The 17,987-nt window shown below is 43.0% G+C and overlaps 1 protein-coding gene across 2 annotated transcripts in view; it reads right to left on the reverse strand.

Annotated features, from left to right (window-relative positions):
- Window positions 1–17,685, reverse strand: part of HAT1 (histone acetyltransferase 1) — a 30,870-nt gene extending 13,185 nt beyond the window's left edge. The window contains exons 1-4 of one of the 2 annotated variants that reach the window (XM_083469658.1): window positions 17,497–17,685; window positions 10,532–10,603; window positions 9,362–9,437; window positions 8,236–8,356 (exon numbers count right to left, since the gene is read on the reverse strand). In XM_083469658.1, coding sequence (XP_083325784.1) covers window positions 8,236–8,356; window positions 9,362–9,437; window positions 10,532–10,603; window positions 17,497–17,503 — 276 coding nt within the window. In that variant the 5' untranslated portion in view covers window positions 17,504–17,685. The remainder of the gene's footprint in view (window positions 1–8,235; window positions 8,357–9,361; window positions 9,438–10,531; window positions 10,604–17,496) is intronic. The other variant, XM_083469659.1, reaches the window with a different exon arrangement.
- Window positions 17,686–17,987: the final 302 nt, after the last annotated feature.

The raw sequence follows: 17,987 nt of genomic DNA on the forward strand, positions 1-17,987 counted from the left end.
TAAAATGCCGCCCGCCAGCATTTTAAGATCGCCCCGCACAGCGGAGAAGTCCTCCGCTGTTCCGGGGTTTTTTAAAATGCTGGGGGTGGGAAGAAAAGCCCTTGTCCCCCCCCCCCCCAGCCTTCAGACGAGGTCCGGGGACAGACTGTCCCCGGACCTGGTCTGAAGTCGGTTTCCCTAGGAACGCATTAATTGATTTTCAATGCATTCCTATGGGAAACCGTGCATCGCAAGACGAAAAAACCGCAAGACGAAGAGAATTGCGGAACGAATTAATTTCGTCTTGCGAGGCACCACTGTACTGCAGCATTCCCAGTTTAAGCTGTGCTCAGGGAAACTGCCTGTCCCTTATTGGAGGCAAAAAACCAGCCTGATCCCTCAGACCGTTTCTCATGGGCACAAGGGTGGACACAGATACACAATACAGTGGTACCTCGCAAGACGAATGCCTCGCAAGACGGAAAACTCGCAAAACGAAAGGGTTTTTGGTTTTTTGAGTTGCTTCGCAAGACGATTTTCCCTATGGGCTTGCTTCGCAAGACGGAAACGTCTTGCAAGTTTGTTTCCTTTTTCTTAAAACCGTTAATACAGCTGCGACTTGACTTCGAGGAGCAACTCATAGCAGCGGTGTGGTAGCCTTTTTTGAGGTTTTTGAAGACTTTGGTGATTTTTGAAGCTTTCCAAAACTTTTCCGAAACCGTGCTTCGCAAGACGAAAAAACCCGCAAGACGAAAAAACTCGCGGAACGAATTAATTTCGTCTTGCGAGGCACCACTGTAATGCTGTGGCCTCCTCTTCAGTCGCCTTCCTTTTGAGGTAAGGCAGGGCAGGAGGTTAAAACATACAAGGTCAAGCAGGATCTTGAATGTTATCAGCACTGGAATAAGAAGTGTGCATGTTAAGTAAACTTAATTGCTGAGTCGGGAAGACAACATTCCTGATGAGTCATTGTGCTTTGGGTAATATACTCATGGTAAGATACTTCAGTTTAATAGCAGGTTAAACTGAAGCATCTTACTTCAGAAAACAGCTTTTCCACGAACACAAGATTCAGATTCTGCCTTTCTTTTAAAAAACAACAACCTGGAGCACTGGCATTTCATTACAGTAATAAAGAAGCTAGTAACCTTTTACCATAAGGGTCTAAGAAAAGGGAAATTTTAAGACAGTGTACCACTCCCCACCCCAATAATGGTCAATGCCACTAGCTCATTAAACTTTAGATAAGCTAAAAGGAAGAAAAAATGGAGAATCTAGTTTAGATTCTTGACTCTCAAGAGTTCCTTCCTTCTTGCCTGCCGCTAAGTCCTGACTAGGCATCTCAGTGCACTTATTAAATGCAGTCAATGCAACTTTGGTCTGCTGATATGCTGGTTGGGCAGGCCCACTCTATCTGCTTCTTGCAGACGTCTACCATTCAATATGGAATTCTTAAGTGAACAGTCTTTGATCACTCTTTCGGAGTAACACGTGTGCAATACAATCCCACACCCTCAAGGTTGCTCAAAAGCAACCCAAACAAATCAGAGTATTTAAGAAACTAACTGGCAGCAACAGGACAAACTCTTTTCCAGCCTGAATTCTGGTTTACACATACAAGGAAAAAGCCCAAACACTCAAGTGTCAAGAAAATACAGACTTGGGAGCCTGGTGGCAAGCCAATATAATTTATGCGCTAAAGACTCAAGGGGGGGGGGGGAAAGGAACTTCTTTTGCCCAAAGAATTTTTTTAATGCAATTTAACCAAAAGGGTGGGGAGGTTTTACAAGCAAAACTGAATTCAGATTAGCCTTGTTAAACAGCCAAATTGAATGTTACAGACTATCAGCTGAGCAGACATCATAATCCCTTTCAGGCCCCCAAAAGACCACTTGATTGAATACATTTACTACTTCTCCTTAACCATGAATATTTGATGAAGTTTCACAATAACGTATTGCCGCTTCTCACCAGGCAATAAAACTTAATGAATTGGTCTCAACTTAACAAAACCCTAACCCCCTCAATACAACCCCTAAAAGCCTGACATTACATTCAACAAAATGAGCTTACATTCTATTCAAACCCTGCTCCCAACAATGAGTCCAGGTTTTTACTTAATGGAGTTTGCCGTGAGTTCAGCTGTAATGTTTGTATTGTATCTATTTCCATAAGGGCTGACACAAGAACACTTTGTGTTAACTTACTAAGCAGCTCTTTCACACCGTTTACATGCATGATAAGTATTAATTCTGAACCAAGACCATTGCTACTTAGCATTCAAAACAGGGAAATTAAGACGCTTAGGACAAAATACACTACAAAAGGCTAATACAACACACCACTAATTCCTGTTCTTTCAACTGGAGTCCCCCTAAGTAGAAGCAATGCACCTGCAAATGAATAATACTTTACTATCAGCTATATCGGGGGGATGTAGAATATGGGCAGAGTTCAGTCTACACACACTCCATTATTAATGCTTTGGTGCCACCAACTTTCATATTTAATCAGCCTTATCTTCCTAAAGAGCCATTATGTGCGGCATGTAGCTCTACGACACTTGATTTTGTCTTGTGCTACTGATTAGACACCTTCAAATAAAAATTAAGAACATTTTCTTATATTAAATTTATTTAGTAAAAGTACAGCAAGAACGTGCCTGCAGCTAAATTAGGAATACCAAATGAGTTTCTAAAGAGTACCTTTTTTTAAAAAAAAACCATTAAAAAATTTTAAAATGTACATTTTAACAGGGAAGAGAGGTGGATGAAAGTCATAGCTAATTCCCTTTCCCCCATATAGAACCTTTGTTACTATTTCTCAATATTTTACTAATATAACACACTACATACTATGCTATGTATCGTAAAGGTAAAGGTAAAGGACCCCTGACCATTAGGTCCAGTCGTGACAGACTCTGGGGTTGCGGCGCTCATCTCGTTTTATTGGCCAAGGCAGCCGGCGTACAGCTTCTGGGTCATGTGGCCAGCATGACTAAGCCGCTTCTGGCGAATCAGAGCAGCGCACGGAAATGTCGTTTACCTTCCCGCTTGAGCGGTACCTATTTATCAACTTGCACTTTGACGTGCTTTCAAACTGCTAGGTTGGCAGGAGCAGGGACCAAGGAACGGGAGCTCACCCCATTGCGGGGATTCAAACCACCAACCTTCTGATCGGCAAGTTCTAGGCTCTGTGGTTTAACCCACAGCGCCACCTGTGTCCCTTGTATGTATCTAACACCTTTTGGGTAGACTTTACCTATTCTGAAGTCCTGCTAATGACTTCTTATTGTGTGCTACTCCCTACTGCATGGTGGGGTACCTATGGCATTCAGGATGTTATTTTATTTATTGGTTCAATTGATACCCCACCCTTCCTCAGTTTGTTTGATCCCAGACAGCTTGCCACCTAGCAGTAATGCTGCTCATATCAACCCAGTCAGCTTGACCAACTGTAGGTGACGATGGAGTTACAGTTCAGCAAAATCTTGACAGCCACAGGTTTCCCTATTCCCGATCTACTGAAAGGCAGTTTGTTCCATGCAGGGGTATAAAACCTTTTGCAACAGTTAGAAGCAAGAATACGCAAAGAGAAAGTTGGCCGGGAGATGGATATCCGAGTATTCAAGAGAAAAGAGGGTTCCCGTTCTTCCTGGCACATTCTAGTATGTTATTCTCCCACAAAACACCTCAGCCTTCCTTTTAGACAATAAGCAGTGGTGAAGAAGTGCCAGTTATGATAAAGGTTCAAGTTTACCTAGAAGTTACAGCCTCTGATTTACAAGGCCTTCCTTCAAATGACCACAGAAGTGGAGCATAAGCGCTCTGCATAACCTCACAGCTATATATGTAAAGGTAAAGGGACCCCTGTCCATTAGGTTCAGTTGTGGCCGACTCTGGGGTTGCGGCACTCATCTCGCTTTATTGGCTGAGGGAGCCGGCGTACAGCTTCTAGGTCATGTGGCCAGCATGACTAAGCCGCTTCTGGCGAACCAGAGCAGAGCACGGAAATGCCGTTTACCTTCCCACTGGAGTGGTACCTATTTATCTACTTCCACTTTGACGTGCTTTCGAACTGCTAGGTTGACAGGAGCAGGGATTGAGCAACAGGAGCTCACCCCGTCGAGGGGATTCGGCAAGTCCTAGGCTCTGTGGTTTAACCCACAGCACCACCCGTGTGTGTGTGTGTGTGTATATATATATATTCCCAAGTTGAGCTGTATCCAAAGCAGAGGTTCTGAAGAGACACTTGAGGCAGACTTTACTCAAATTTGGCCCTGCTTCTTGGAAAGGCATTTGGAGGAGGGGGGAGTGTGAATATACAGCAAGAAAGAGGGGGCCAAGAAGACTAAAATAGAGAGTGAGGGGGGGGAAAAACATGTAGGTAAGGGGAGAAAGAGAATAGAAGGAAAAAGTGTATACAAAAAAGGCTGCATTAAAAACAACAAAAATGTGTTAAAGAACAATTAAAGATGGTAAAGTGGTGGTGGTGGGAGAAAGATGATAGTCCACACCACATTTCTTTACATTTGGCCTTTCCCTCTAATATGTATAAGTTTCAGATTTCTAAGATTGTGGACTGGCTAGATTTAAAAACAAGAAATGCAGCACTAAATACACACGCAGCTATACGGCCTGCCTGCTCCTATTGGAAAGGAAGAACAGTGGTCAAGATTAGGGTTATTCTGCAATGCATACGGCCTTGGTAAACAACTGTGTGGCGTTATAACGTCTATCTAAGAAAATCTTAAATCGGAGATGTGCTGCATTACTGAACCTGCTAATATTAACACATTTAGGCCGTAACCACGAGTGTGGAACATGGGGTCTTCCAGATGTTCTAGGGACTCCCAATTCCCACCACTCCAGATCACTGGACCACATCTGGAGGATCACAAGTTCTCCATCACTGCTGAAGACACTAATTTGGTAGAAAGTCCTATTGAACTCAATGGGATTTATGCTTGGAATAGGCATTGTTAAGAAAAACAACTAGTTTGGGTAGACCCCGGAAAAGAAGCTGTAAGGAAAAAAAGAGTAAGCCTCAAAAATATCTAGGGCTGACATTTTTTATGCAGTAAACTACTTTACCAACCTCTTGCTGAACGGTTCAATTTTGAAACAGGATGGAAGTCTGACGAGGGAAGTGTATTGCTAAACCTGGTGAATACGCCTGTTTGTGTTTATTAATGTGGTGTGCAAGGCAGCTAGCTCCTAACACCTGCCCCTTAATGTGGCTTTGCTGCCCCTTCCTCTAACACACGTCCTCAATACTTGTGCCTTAATATCCCACAATTGTGTTTAATTCAGTGAGGCCAAATGCAGAAGATGGGGAGGGATAATCTGTATCAGATACATCATAGAATGTAAGAACGCCCCTTTCCCCACGACATTCCACTTGACATGTGCAAGTATTCATTCTGCCGAACAAGAAGCCTTACATTCAGGGAGACACTTGAGATGATTTAGGGATCTAAAACTTACTTTAGAATTAGGACATTTAGCGTAACTAGAATGTTAAATGCAGGACATGGCTGCACAGAAGGAATTTCACCAAATAATTTAGACACAAATAAAAAATATACCAAATTTTGCACTCATACAACTTCTATGTCTAAGCCCCATGAAAACAGCCAACTTCTTGATGGAGACCAGGGTGGCAGATGTTACTTCTCTTTGTGCAGTTTTGTGAAGAACTACACAATGCTTCAGATGTATATAGTGAAGAGGTGCCTTTGCAAAGCAATTCCAGAAAATATACATTAGGAATAAATGAATTAGTCACTTTCTAATGTGTCAGTTTCACTTTTTTTTTAACTGTTAATGGTCACATTAATTAGTAACTTTCCCCAAAAAATAAATAAATTTCAAAACGCATGTTAATGTTCAATTTGAATTTGCTAGTTTTCACGCTTCTCCAAATATTGCCATGAAGTTCTCATCAGTTTAAATGTATTTAAACTGATGGGAATTTCACTGCAACATCTGGAGAAGCGTGAAATCTAGAAATTCAAACTGAGCGTTAGTCCACGATGTGTTGAGCAGGTCACCTTATGTAGGAATTCACACCAGTGATGTTATTTGAACACCCCTGCTATACATTTCGTTAAGACCAGATTTGGGTAACCAATCACAGAAGTGCTAGTCCAGAAATCCAATCTCTGTAAGAGAGTTTAAAAAAAACCAATGGAGGATCAAAAAGTCTGAGTTAAAAGTCAAGCTGAAAGCTAGTTGAGAGATGGTGTAGTGCAAGGGTTGCCAAACTTTTTTGAGCCTGTGGGCACACTTACAAACCAGAGAAGTTGCTGTGAGCACCACACTGCAATCCAGGCTATTGGTTACGACAGAATGCTTGCTTCAAACCGTATTTCAGTGGGAAGAGGAGAGAGGGAGGTGACTTGGTGGGTAGTAAGAAAGGTCTCTTTTGGAATGTGAGTGTAATGTTGATGACTGGTGATTGTGCAGCATCCGACTGAGTTGTGAATGAGGAAGTCTCTTGCCTCTGAGCCTTGCCTCTGCTGAGAACTTACTAGGCCTTTTGTGTGCTGCTTTCCATCAGACCCAGACCCTCCCTCCAGCCTGCAATATGAGGGATAACGATACCGACTTAACTTACAGAGTTGTTACAACCATTTCACTCATAAATAATGAGATTCTGTATGAAGGGACGTAATGATATACCTGAAGGAGCGTCTCCACCTCCATCGTTCTACCCGGACACTGAGGTCCAGCGCCGAGGCCCTTCTGGCGGTTCCCTCACTGCGAGAAGCCAAGTTACAGGGAACCAGGCAGAGGGCCTTCTCGGTAGTGGCACCTTCCCTGTGGAACGCCCTCCCACCAGACGTCAAAGAGAACAACAACTACCAGGTTTTTAGAAGACATCTGAAGGCAGCCCTGTTTCGGGAAGCTTTTAATGTTTGATGTATTATAGTATTTTAATATTCTTTTGGAAGCCGCCCAGAGTGGCTGGGGAAGCCCAGCCAGATGGGAGGGGTATAAATAATAAATTATTATTATTATTATTATTATTATTATTATTATTATTATTATTATTATATAATGATAGTGGTGCCGCAGATAATTAGTCACAACAACTTCTGTGATTTTCAGGGAGTACATTTCTCTGTGATTTTGAGGAGGTACATTTCTCTGAAACAGCTATCTGCTTTAGCTAGAATCAATGGGTGACCAACTCGTTTGTGACAATTTATGAATTGCAGCCTCTGGTGAGCTTGCCTTTAAAATATAAAAATGAAAGCTCTGCAGCATATATGCAAATTAAGACTCCTTCAGTTTTAAATGAGTATACAAAAGCTTCTGTACTGCACGAGGCTTATGTTTTTTAACAGTTGTTGCTCCTAATCAATGCACCACTCACACTGATAAATTTCCGTACAGATCACATCTGAAGGAGAAACAAACCTGTTTTTATGCAGTTCTATTGCTTTCCCTCAGTGTGTACCAAACTGGATTTTCAACGCTACTCTTAAAAGCGGCAAAAATATACCCAAAGTGCAAATTTATTCCAAATGTTTTAAGACATGTTTTAAGGAACTGGTGTTCATTCCAAGTACTTTAAAGATGTTTAGTCACTTGGGTGCTGCTATATTGCTCTTCCTGAAATTTCTTTAGGCTTTACACCAGGCATAGGTAAACTCGGCCCTTCAGATGTTTTTGGGACTACAACTCCCATCATCCCTAGCTAACAAGACCAGTGGTCAGGGATGATGGGAGTTGTAGTCCCAAAAACATCTGGAGGGCTGAGTTTGCCTATGCCTGCTTTACACAGAACACAGAAGTGACGTAGTGTTCCAGTCCACAACCTGGAGTGCTTATGAACACAAGGAGACAGACAGAGTGGATGAATTTGTATGATGAGCTTTAAACAATGCAGAAAAGGCTTTGGCCAAGAAGCAGATCTTAAGAGCCACAATTTGAAGGAAGAGCAGTTTTCCTTTTGGATAAGAAAACTACCGTTGGTTCTGTGAGAAAGGATTGCCATTTAACAAAGTTGTATACTGCTTCGAGTGTTGTTGAAATGGAAAAATACAGTAAAATTATGTAAAAAAGGGGGGATCTGAATGATCAAAACCACCATCTGTATAATTCCCACTGATTTAAGTGATAAGTGCAATGGTGCAGGATTTGGGGAACAAGCGGGAGGTCGTAAAAAGCTTGAGGAGAGTAAAATGAAGGGTTCAGCTACAATGGCAAACTTATTTATCTAAGGTGACATCTGAACGTTTGACTTTACCTCCACACAGTCAAAGTTCTCATTAACTTTGGATGTATAATCAATGCGAAACAGTGTTGACAAGTTACCAGCAATGTAGTACAAAAGAATCTTCAGTCCCTTGTAACCAAAGGCAACCTCACTGCAGGAGAAAGAAAAATTAGGTTATAGCTGAATGCTAATCAACTCCACCAAGAAAATTAACTTCTCCTATACAGATAGATGTCATTATTGTTAAAAATTATGAAGGATTTACCACACTTTTAAAAACAGAGCCTTCGGTGTTGCCTTTAAAAATTCCTTCAGTTCACCCAAACATAACATTACGGTCTAGTCATTTCTCTAACTGTGTCTCATGAAACAAATTAGCCCAATTTACAAGTTTGTCAGTGATAGGTACAGCAGGTATTTCACCTTACACATGTATGGCTACATTTACAGCGGACGCTCGGGTTGCGAATGTGATCCATATGGGAAGCACGTTCGCAACCTGCAGCGCCGCACCTGCGCACGCATGGGTCATGATTCGGCGCTTCTGCACAAAGCGTGATTTAGTGCTTCTGCACATGCGCAAGTGCCAAAATCAGGAAGTAACCTGTTCCAGTACTTCCGGATTCGACGTGGTGCACAACCCGAAATTGAGCAACCCGAAGCATCTGTAACCCGAGATATGACTAAATATACTTTGTAGCATAGGCAGAGTTTGTGTTATTTATGTCAGAGTCAGCTAGGGTTGGGTGATATATTGATATATCGTCCAAAACTGGTTTGAAGTCCATATTGTGTTATCAGTTTCATAATTTTTTACCTGACAATATATCGTGAATCATTATGTTTTTGTGTATGTGCTATGCAGAAATCATTATGTGGCAAAAAACCATGAAGCCAGCCAATGCCTCTACATAGTTCCATCCTTATTTCAGACATCGTGATATATCAGTATATCATGATGTTTAGCAGGTGATATATATCATGATGTTGAAAACCATGTATCGCCCAGCCCTAGCGGGTAGGGCTTGCAACCTTGCAACTACAGAAAATTATAGGGCTATACAAAAACGCTCACTAGAATAGCTGCACTAGTACAAATATGTAATATCAATTTCAACTTCTTAACTTATTTCTGACACTTTATAGCATCACTTACTCATCCCCAAAAACTTGGTGGCTGAACTCTGGATGAAATGTTGTATTGTCATCTTCCAAATCCTCCTGAAAACGGACTGATGAGAAAAAGGACTGATTATAAGCTTTGCCAACATGTTTTACTTAATTCACAGAAGTCCAGCTCAGTTAATACTTCCTTGCCTTTTTCTGCTTCAAAGGCCTGCCGGAGTCAGGCTTTCTTCACTTATAATATCCCATAGTTTTACTTTCTAAACCTTAAATATAAATATTACCCCATTATAAAAACTATCTTATGTTAATTTAGCTGGTGGACGGAAGTGCAGATTCTTTTCTTTAGAACTTTTTTTTTTGGGGGGGGAGCTGTTTTTCCAGAATTCCCTAGAGAAGGTGAATGCATGCTTCCTTAAAACTTCTTGATTTGTCATTAAATTTTAGGGCTGCTTCACAGAACGTGTCCAAAGGTGGCCTAGTAATATTTTTTAAAATAAGTAAGAATATAAAAGTGAATATTCTCTACACCCTCAGTTTAAGCCTGTCAGTGAAAGTCAAAACGCAGACAAAAATCAATTCAATGCATAGCTAACAACAGCCTTAACATGTAGTACTCTTTGTCAATTCCTAGACTCGTGTTAGCACATTGCCACACAATAGTTGTTGTTTCCCCCCCCAATGTAAACAATTTGACTGTAACCTGCAGGTTGCAATTTGGTGACAATTACGTTGTTGATTTATGCTGTCCTCCACTTTGCAAGCAGCACACACTTAACATTTAACAGATGAGGAGCGGGAAAGGTACTTGCCCCAAGACCAGCTAATTCAAAGTTGAACAGATATTTAAAGCTGGGTCTAACACACTATTTGATGAACCACACCTGCCTCTCCCTTTCATGAGTTCAGTGCTGATAGAGGCCATGATAATTTCAATCAGACAACTTTCAGACATATTCAGTACATGGCTAGTTGTAAGGACAGAAAGTGTGTGCTGTGAACTGCCATCAATGTTGTTTCTGTTTACTTCTTTCTGCAATAGGAATTAGGCAGTGATGCATCCATACACAGGAACAGAAAAAAGTGAACAAACTAAGTTCTCTGGTGCTCTGCTAACTCTAACACTCCAAAACGGAGGCTCAAAGCAACACTTAAAACATTGCCAAGCTTAAGTATCAAAGCTATAATTTCAAAACCTTACCTAGTTTTAGGTGAATTGCTTCATTTGTATTACACTTATACTCGGCCAATTTCTTTTCCATAGCAGAAAGCCCTAGGAAAACACATTTAAATAAGTTCTCACCACAGTTCAAACAATTTTCAAATAACGTTATCATTTTGGCTCATCCAACATAAAACTGTAGAGAAATAAACGGGAATTAGGTAGTGTTTTGAAGCATGAGTTGTTGTGTTAATACAAAACAAGGAAACCTGTAAGCCTGAGACGCTATATAAGAGGCCCACAAGATCCTGCTGTAGGTTCTCGGTACTTTTAGAATTCAGGCAAATAGTTACTTGCCTGATGCAAGTAAAAATTATTCCCAGGCGATCAAGCAAAGGTGCTTTACACATTGGCTCTCAATGTAAGCATGCATGGGGCATGTGGGCTAGTATCGTAGAACTGTAGAGTTGAAAGGGACGAGGGCCATTTGGCTCATCCCCTGCAATCCAGGAATCTCACTGTCCAAAGTGGAGCTCGACCCATGACCCTGAGATTAAGAGTCTCATGCTCTATTGATTGAGCTAGGCTAATGCTTTAAGCATATTGCCCTTTGCCAGAGGGTGATGCCACACTCGCCATGCCATGCAGAACCGTGGAATGCTGCTTATTTGCAAGACAAAAATGTGACCTCTTTCATCCTGTGCCTCAGACAGCAAGATCTCATTCACATCTCCTAGCCCTGCCAGGACAGCCATTAACACTCAAGATCTTGCATGGCTGAGATTGATTTTGGTTCAGCCGAAACAGTCACAGATATCCTGCACAACCCTGCAGTGTTATTTTTCTCCCACACGGGAAGAGGGCATTGTCAGTGGCAAATAAAACACTAATGCCAAATGGGGTTTCAAAATAAATAAATAAATCTAGCTGTCTGGGGTTTTTTTCCAATGGTTTTGCTAAAATTATTTCATTAACGCCACAGAAAAAAATAAGAGGAATTATAAATATGGTTTAAGTCAGAACTTGGCTGAGGAACACATAATAAAAATGTTTGTTACATTTAGCACTACTACAGTGTTAAGTAAGGGGCCAATAATAATGGAACCACATACGGCCTCTAACAGTGAACTACAACAGACAGAGAAATCATAAAGTGGTCCTCCAAGACCCTCAGGAATTGTCAAGTGGTCTCCGGGGAGGAAATGCTTTGTCATGGGTTAAAGGAGAGTGTGCCTACCATTTTTGGTCTACAAATGAGCCAGGTGGACTGTCAAGGCACCGGTACATAAGATACCACTACATGAAATGAAGTTCCAGAAAGGGAATTATAAAATTAGCCATGATACCAATTCCAGGTAAAATATTTTTTTATTATTGTTTATTATTGTCCATGACAACATTTGGTACATATAAAAATATGATCAGTAACCACACCGCAGAGCTCGGAAGTTGAAGTTCAGTCCACTGATCTGTTAACCTCTGTGTGCTGCTTAGGGTTACATTTTCAGTTCATGGTAAACACAGGGGGTTGGCAAGGCTTACCATGCACGGACCGGATCACTCCCGTGGAGATCCTCCATGGGCCGGGCCGGCACAGCCAGAAATTGCATCTGCACATGTCCGCGGTGCTGTAAATCGCTTCTGCGCATGCCCAGACACCAAAAATCACACCTGCGCAGAAGCGATTTCCAGCGTCTGGGCATGCACAGAAGCGATTTCCGGAGTCGTAGAAGAGAGTCTCCGTGCTGTGCTAGTTTAGCGCAGCGCAGGGGGGCTCACCAAGTGAGCAGCTCATTTCAGGGGCGGCATGGTTAAATGGCCTCCGTGGACCCCTGGTAAACACCATTTTGTTGTTTTTACACTTGCACTGACATGTTGCACATCCTTTCTTCTATCCACAAAAAACTTCTCTGTAGGATACAGAGATGCATCAACTGTAGTCACCACATGTTTCAGTTCTCCATTTTCAAGTGTCCATCTGAAGTCTTCAAGACTTGGAGTGACAGAAATCTGTATATGCTGTATCACCATGCTCTGACAGCAAATTCTTTTCAGTTATTTCAGTAATGTTCCACTAACTTCTTGTTGCTTGGTACTGTGGAGGAAGTTTAATATGCTTGGGAGTCAGCTGCTTAACTCCACTGAAAATTTTGAGCAATACTTATAATTCTGCTCAGCTGACCAGCACTGTTGCCACTGTTGTCATCACTCTCCAAGATTTCTTCTGCTCCAAGCAAAATTCATAAATGCAGCAGCTAGACTGGTGACTGGGAGTGGCCGCCGAGACTGTATAACACTGGTCCTGAAAGACGTACATTTGCTCTCAGTACGTTTCCAAGCACAATTCAAAGTATTGGTGCTGACCTTTAAAGCCCTAAATGGCCTTGTCCCTTGAACCAGGCAGAGGGCCTTCTTGGTAGTGGCACCCGCTCTGTGGAATGCCCTCCCATCAGATGTCAAGGAAATATCTGACTTTTAGAAGACATCTGAAGGCATTTTGAAGACCAGAATGAACCCTGATATCATTATGAATCTTCAGTGTAGGGTATACTAGAGGAAGACGCCAAGCATCTGTGAGTTTGCATACAGGCATTCTAGTAAGATCATAAAGTTTAAGGTAGTCATCTAGAGTTTTGGCAGTGGATAACTCTCTTAGCTGGAACAATAAAGTATGAAGTTGTATCAAAATCCTCTCTTCCATTTGCCACATATATTACTATGTCCCCAAGTAGCAACCATGTTTTTTTAAGAAGGTTGATTTATCACTTATGTTACTGGCAGGGATAGCCGAAGATGAGCATCTTCTAGCAATACCGTACATGCCATTCCTAAACATTATTTAGCTTGGAGCTTTCCAAACTGTGTGTTGCGACACTTTCGTGTGTTGACTGCAGTGTGTAGGTGTGTTGCATGAACACTCCCCATGCTCCTCCTGGAACTGGAAAGCAGTTAGTATAACTCTGGATGCTTCTTTTAACTAACTGATTTTTCCCTTGTGTTTGTAGTCAGAGTAGGAAACATCGTATCACACCACACATTTGTTTTCACCTGTCCATACCAATTAAACTTTTGAATTATATATCAATGCACATTCTCTTCAAACTTGATTCTCTGGAATGTTGCCTCTTGCACCTTTGCAAGTCAATTATATGTCTCACACAATCATGTGTCAACTCTTTACAAAATCTGCAGATCTTTGCACTGCAGGCATCTCCTCAAAGAACTGACAGGATCGATTGCTATTTACATGCAGAGCAATGTAAAAAGAGGTTGACTGAGGCCTTGTAAGTATGACCAGTGAAGCCAAGGATAGAAAGTGAACAGGGATCTGGGATGCAGATCAAATGACCCAGACAAACACTAGAATAAATGAACAATGTTCTTAATATCTGCCTTTCCCCAACACCCTTCTCCTCCCTCCTAACAACCATTGCCTAGCATCTGTTACCATGACATCCTCTCCAATGTTCCATCTTCCTGACCACTGTGACCTGTGGACTATATACCACATGAGCCCCTTTCTCAAGTCCTCTTTCCCAAATTCCACCTCCTTGTGCAAAACAATTGCAGCCAACCTATGGCCTGTAGACCAGCACTTCTTTAACTTTCTGTGTCCTCCTACCTAGCATGCTCCCCAAGAACATAAAAGATAGGACACATGCTGTTCTTATAAGTTAGATGGTGGCAGTTGCTTGCTTTCCATTGAGGGCAACAGTCCCATCTCTCCCCAACTCATTTTACCAGAAATGGCATTCACACTCTCATTTAACTTAGGACACAGCAATTTATTACATTACACAAATTCAACATGAAGATAAAACACCCTCAACTTCTAAGCTTTGAATTTTAAGAATCTGTAAAGTGGTGGCATGTAAAAACTGTCATAATTATGAACACATGTTAAAAAAATAAACTTCACAATAAACCTTGTGAAGATGGTTGGGGGGGGGAAATAAACTTGACAAGTTTGATAAAATGGTACACAATAAACAAAAATATGAAAACTGTTTGACCATCTTGCAAGATGGCAGTCAAGCTAATAAGAATCTTTTTCTGGCAACCTAGATTTTAAAATTTAGCATATTACTGTTTCAGAAAAACACTCACATGCTCTTAACCCCCACCCTTCAAAAAAAAATGCCTGCATCCTGAATTTTAGGGAAGTGGTCTAGTTTACTGTGTGGAGACACCTTCAAATAATTAACACACTAAGGGAGTGTTAAGTGCTTTCAAAATCTGGATACACCAGCAGATCAAAAGTTAGCGCAATAGCAGCCCAACATTTCAACAAATGTACCATGTCCAACATGTCAGAGCACCATTCCAATACAACTGCAATTACATATTGCAGTACACACATTTCTTCCCAACCTCCACCCATATGACCTGATGTGGTTTTGACACTAGCCTAATGAGCTAGAGAGAAGCCAGAACAGTATAGGAATCTAATATGCCATAGCCAGGCCTGGGGGACAAACTAAGTCCAGGACCTTCATGACTGCATGCATGCCCCAGGTTGGTTAGCTATGTTTTAGAGCAAGATTGGGAAATTCCTCATTCCCTCATGAATAATCTGTTGGGAGGCTGCTGCTGTCAGTCCGCAAAGTCAAAGACAAACATAGGCAGTGTCAGAAACAAAAGTGTTCTGGATTAACTAATTCAGAAGAAATAGTGCCTTGCTTCAATTTTCATGATACCTCAGATTAGAATTCCCAGTCCTAATTTACACAGAAGTAAGCCGCAACGGGCTTAATGGGATTATTCATAAGTACAAGCAGAAATTTCTTTTAGTATATCAGATCAGTACAACTACTGTTCTGAAAAGCAAGTAAAAGGAATTCCTTTATAACTTTCAGTGTGTCATATACATACACACTAAGGAAAAACCAACCAATTTATTCTCAGGCAGCTAGGGTGGGGGACTTATTTTAGCTATGCAACCAGGAAAAGTGTTTAGTTTTTTAAAACAGCAACAACACTGCCCCCTCCAACTGTTCTGAAACTATAGATGGGGGGAAGACTTCAAAAATAAGGAGGAAATGAACAGGAAGGAAGGAACTCAGGTGGGATGGAAGAAAGGGGCAGCTTCAGAAAGTGATGGAGGGCACCGAAACTGAAGGTTGCCCACCTGCACTGCAATTTAGAGTATCTCACTGTAAAATATATACTTAATTTATAAATAGACAAAATCTTATACATGTCGATTCAAAAGCAAGTCCCATCAACTTCAATAGGACTCACTTTCAAGTAAACTAGGCAGCCAAACATGATACAGTGGTACCTCGGGATGCGAACGGGATCCGTTCCGGAGCCCCGTTCAAATCCAGAAGCAAACGTAACTAGCGATGGCACGTCTGCGCACACACCGCTTCTGCACATGATGTCATTTTGAGCGTCTGCACATGCGCGAGCAGTGAAACCTGGAAGTAACACACTCCGTTACTTCCGGGTTGCCGCAGAGCGCAGCTCAAATGCGCTCAACATGAAGCATATTCAACCCGAGGTATGACTGTACATGTTTACTTAAAAATAAATCCTGCTGAGGGGAACTCAACCAACCGGTCCATCTGGGCAAGAATTGCAGCTTGCCAGATGGAACAATCTTCCCTCTCTTCCCCTATGTGCTGTTTTGGTGGGGGTGTTCTCCAGATTCACCCCAAGGGGAGGGGCTGGGGGGAAAAGCTCCGTTGGGCAGGCAGAAGTCTTGTGTGGGGCTGCCACTGGGCTTCACCTAATTCACAGGTTAGCTGAATCCCACTCACTGTGTTCAGCTGGGCTTACTATTAAGTATGCAAAGGATGTCCATCTCAGTAATTTCAGATGATCATGGCAACCTGCCCCAGAAATATTATATTGTGTGGGTGAAACAGTGTTAGTCATATTTATACTAGATAAGTGGACTTAACTAACCTAAGTCCACCAATTTAACTGACCTATTCAGAGTGAGATTTAGTTGCATATTAACCTATGCACTTAACGCAATAATAATATTTTTGAGCTAGTCACAGATAAAATGGCATAGCAAGGACATTGGTGGTTCAGTGGTAGAATTCTTGCCTGCCATGTAGGAGGCCCAGGTTCGATTCCTGGCCAATGCAATTTGCCTTTAAAGCCTACCTCCGGGATAGCTCAGTCAGTAAAGCATGAGACTCTTAATCTTAGGGTCGTGGGTTCAAGTCCATGGTGGGCAAAAGATTCCTGCATTGCAGGGGGTTGAACTCCTGGTCCTTTTCCAATTCTACAATTCTATGATTCTACCCTAAGGCTCCAAATATCAAGCAGTACACCGAAAGCCTCTGTCTTTATATCAGCATGGGTACAACCACCTTGCCGATTCAGAAAGGGAAAAAAGACAGATGTGCCCAAAGTTAGAATAAAACTGCTAGCAGCACAAGTAAGGGGTCGGGCGGCTGCAGCACTTCAGAACAGAAGCAATCTCACAGCAAGGCATGGGGCTGCGCATCTCTGCCCTTCAAATATTTCATTTTTTCCCAAGGGGGAGGAAGGGGCGCTTAACTGTGGCACAGCGGCAGGGGACCCCTTTTAGGAACGGGTCCAGACCCACCTGTCGAAACGCAAGCGAACCGCAGTGCCCATGCTTCGTCCTTTACTTTCCTGACAGGCCGTCGGTGCCTGACAGGGTGGGGATGGGGAGCTGCTCTGCCCCCCACCCCACGTCGCACCCCATGGCAGTTCCCCCCACACCCACCTCCCCCGAGGTCCTATAAGTTGCCCGCCCACCAATGGCAACGGGTTCCGAGTGAACTTCGAGGCGGCCGCGAATTTCAGGGCCGGGTTCGGAGGCAGCCGCAAGGCGGAGGCGGTTTTCCCAGTCAGAGGGGGAGAAACCAGCCCACCCGGGTAACCGGCAGCCGTTTTCCCGCGCAGCTTCCCGGGGCTACTTGGACGGGACGGGGGCCACTTCCAGCTCACGCCTTGCCTCAGGGAGGCCTAACCCAAGCAGCCGGCCAGCCTCTCTTTCTCTCCCGCCATGACCCGCTTACCCGCCATTTCGGAAGCGGCGGCGGCGGCAGCAGCGGCGGCCTCGGGCGCCAAGCGAAGCCCTCCGAGCCAACCCAATTGAGCGAATCAAGCCGCGCGCCCACACGCCGGAAACGGCGTCGCGAAGGAGGGACGCACACACACGCACTTCCGTTCTCTCTAGGCTCCAGGCTGGAGAGGAGAGACGCGGGCAAAACGTTAGGAGCGCCGGCGCATGCGCGGCGTTCTGGGAAGCGCCCTTCCTCCACGGTCGGGCGCTGACCTTCGCGCAGAACTCAATTCCCAATGGCTTATTTGCATAGCTCCGCCCAGCTCCCTTCCAACGCTCCGCCCTCTCGGGCTGTACGCCGGGCTCGCTGGGCTATGCAAGAGAGAGAGAGAGAGAGCGGTCTTCTAAAATGCAGTGGGGTTTGGAAATAGCTGCTCTTCTTCACCCCAGTAGGGATGGAAGAAATTCGCTTTAGTTCGCATTTAAACCGAATTTATCAAATGT

This window comes from Podarcis liolepis (genome assembly GCF_965112155.1).
Source record: "Podarcis liolepis genome assembly, chromosome: 1".
Classification (NCBI taxonomy): domain Eukaryota; kingdom Metazoa; phylum Chordata; class Lepidosauria; order Squamata; family Lacertidae; genus Podarcis; species Podarcis liolepis.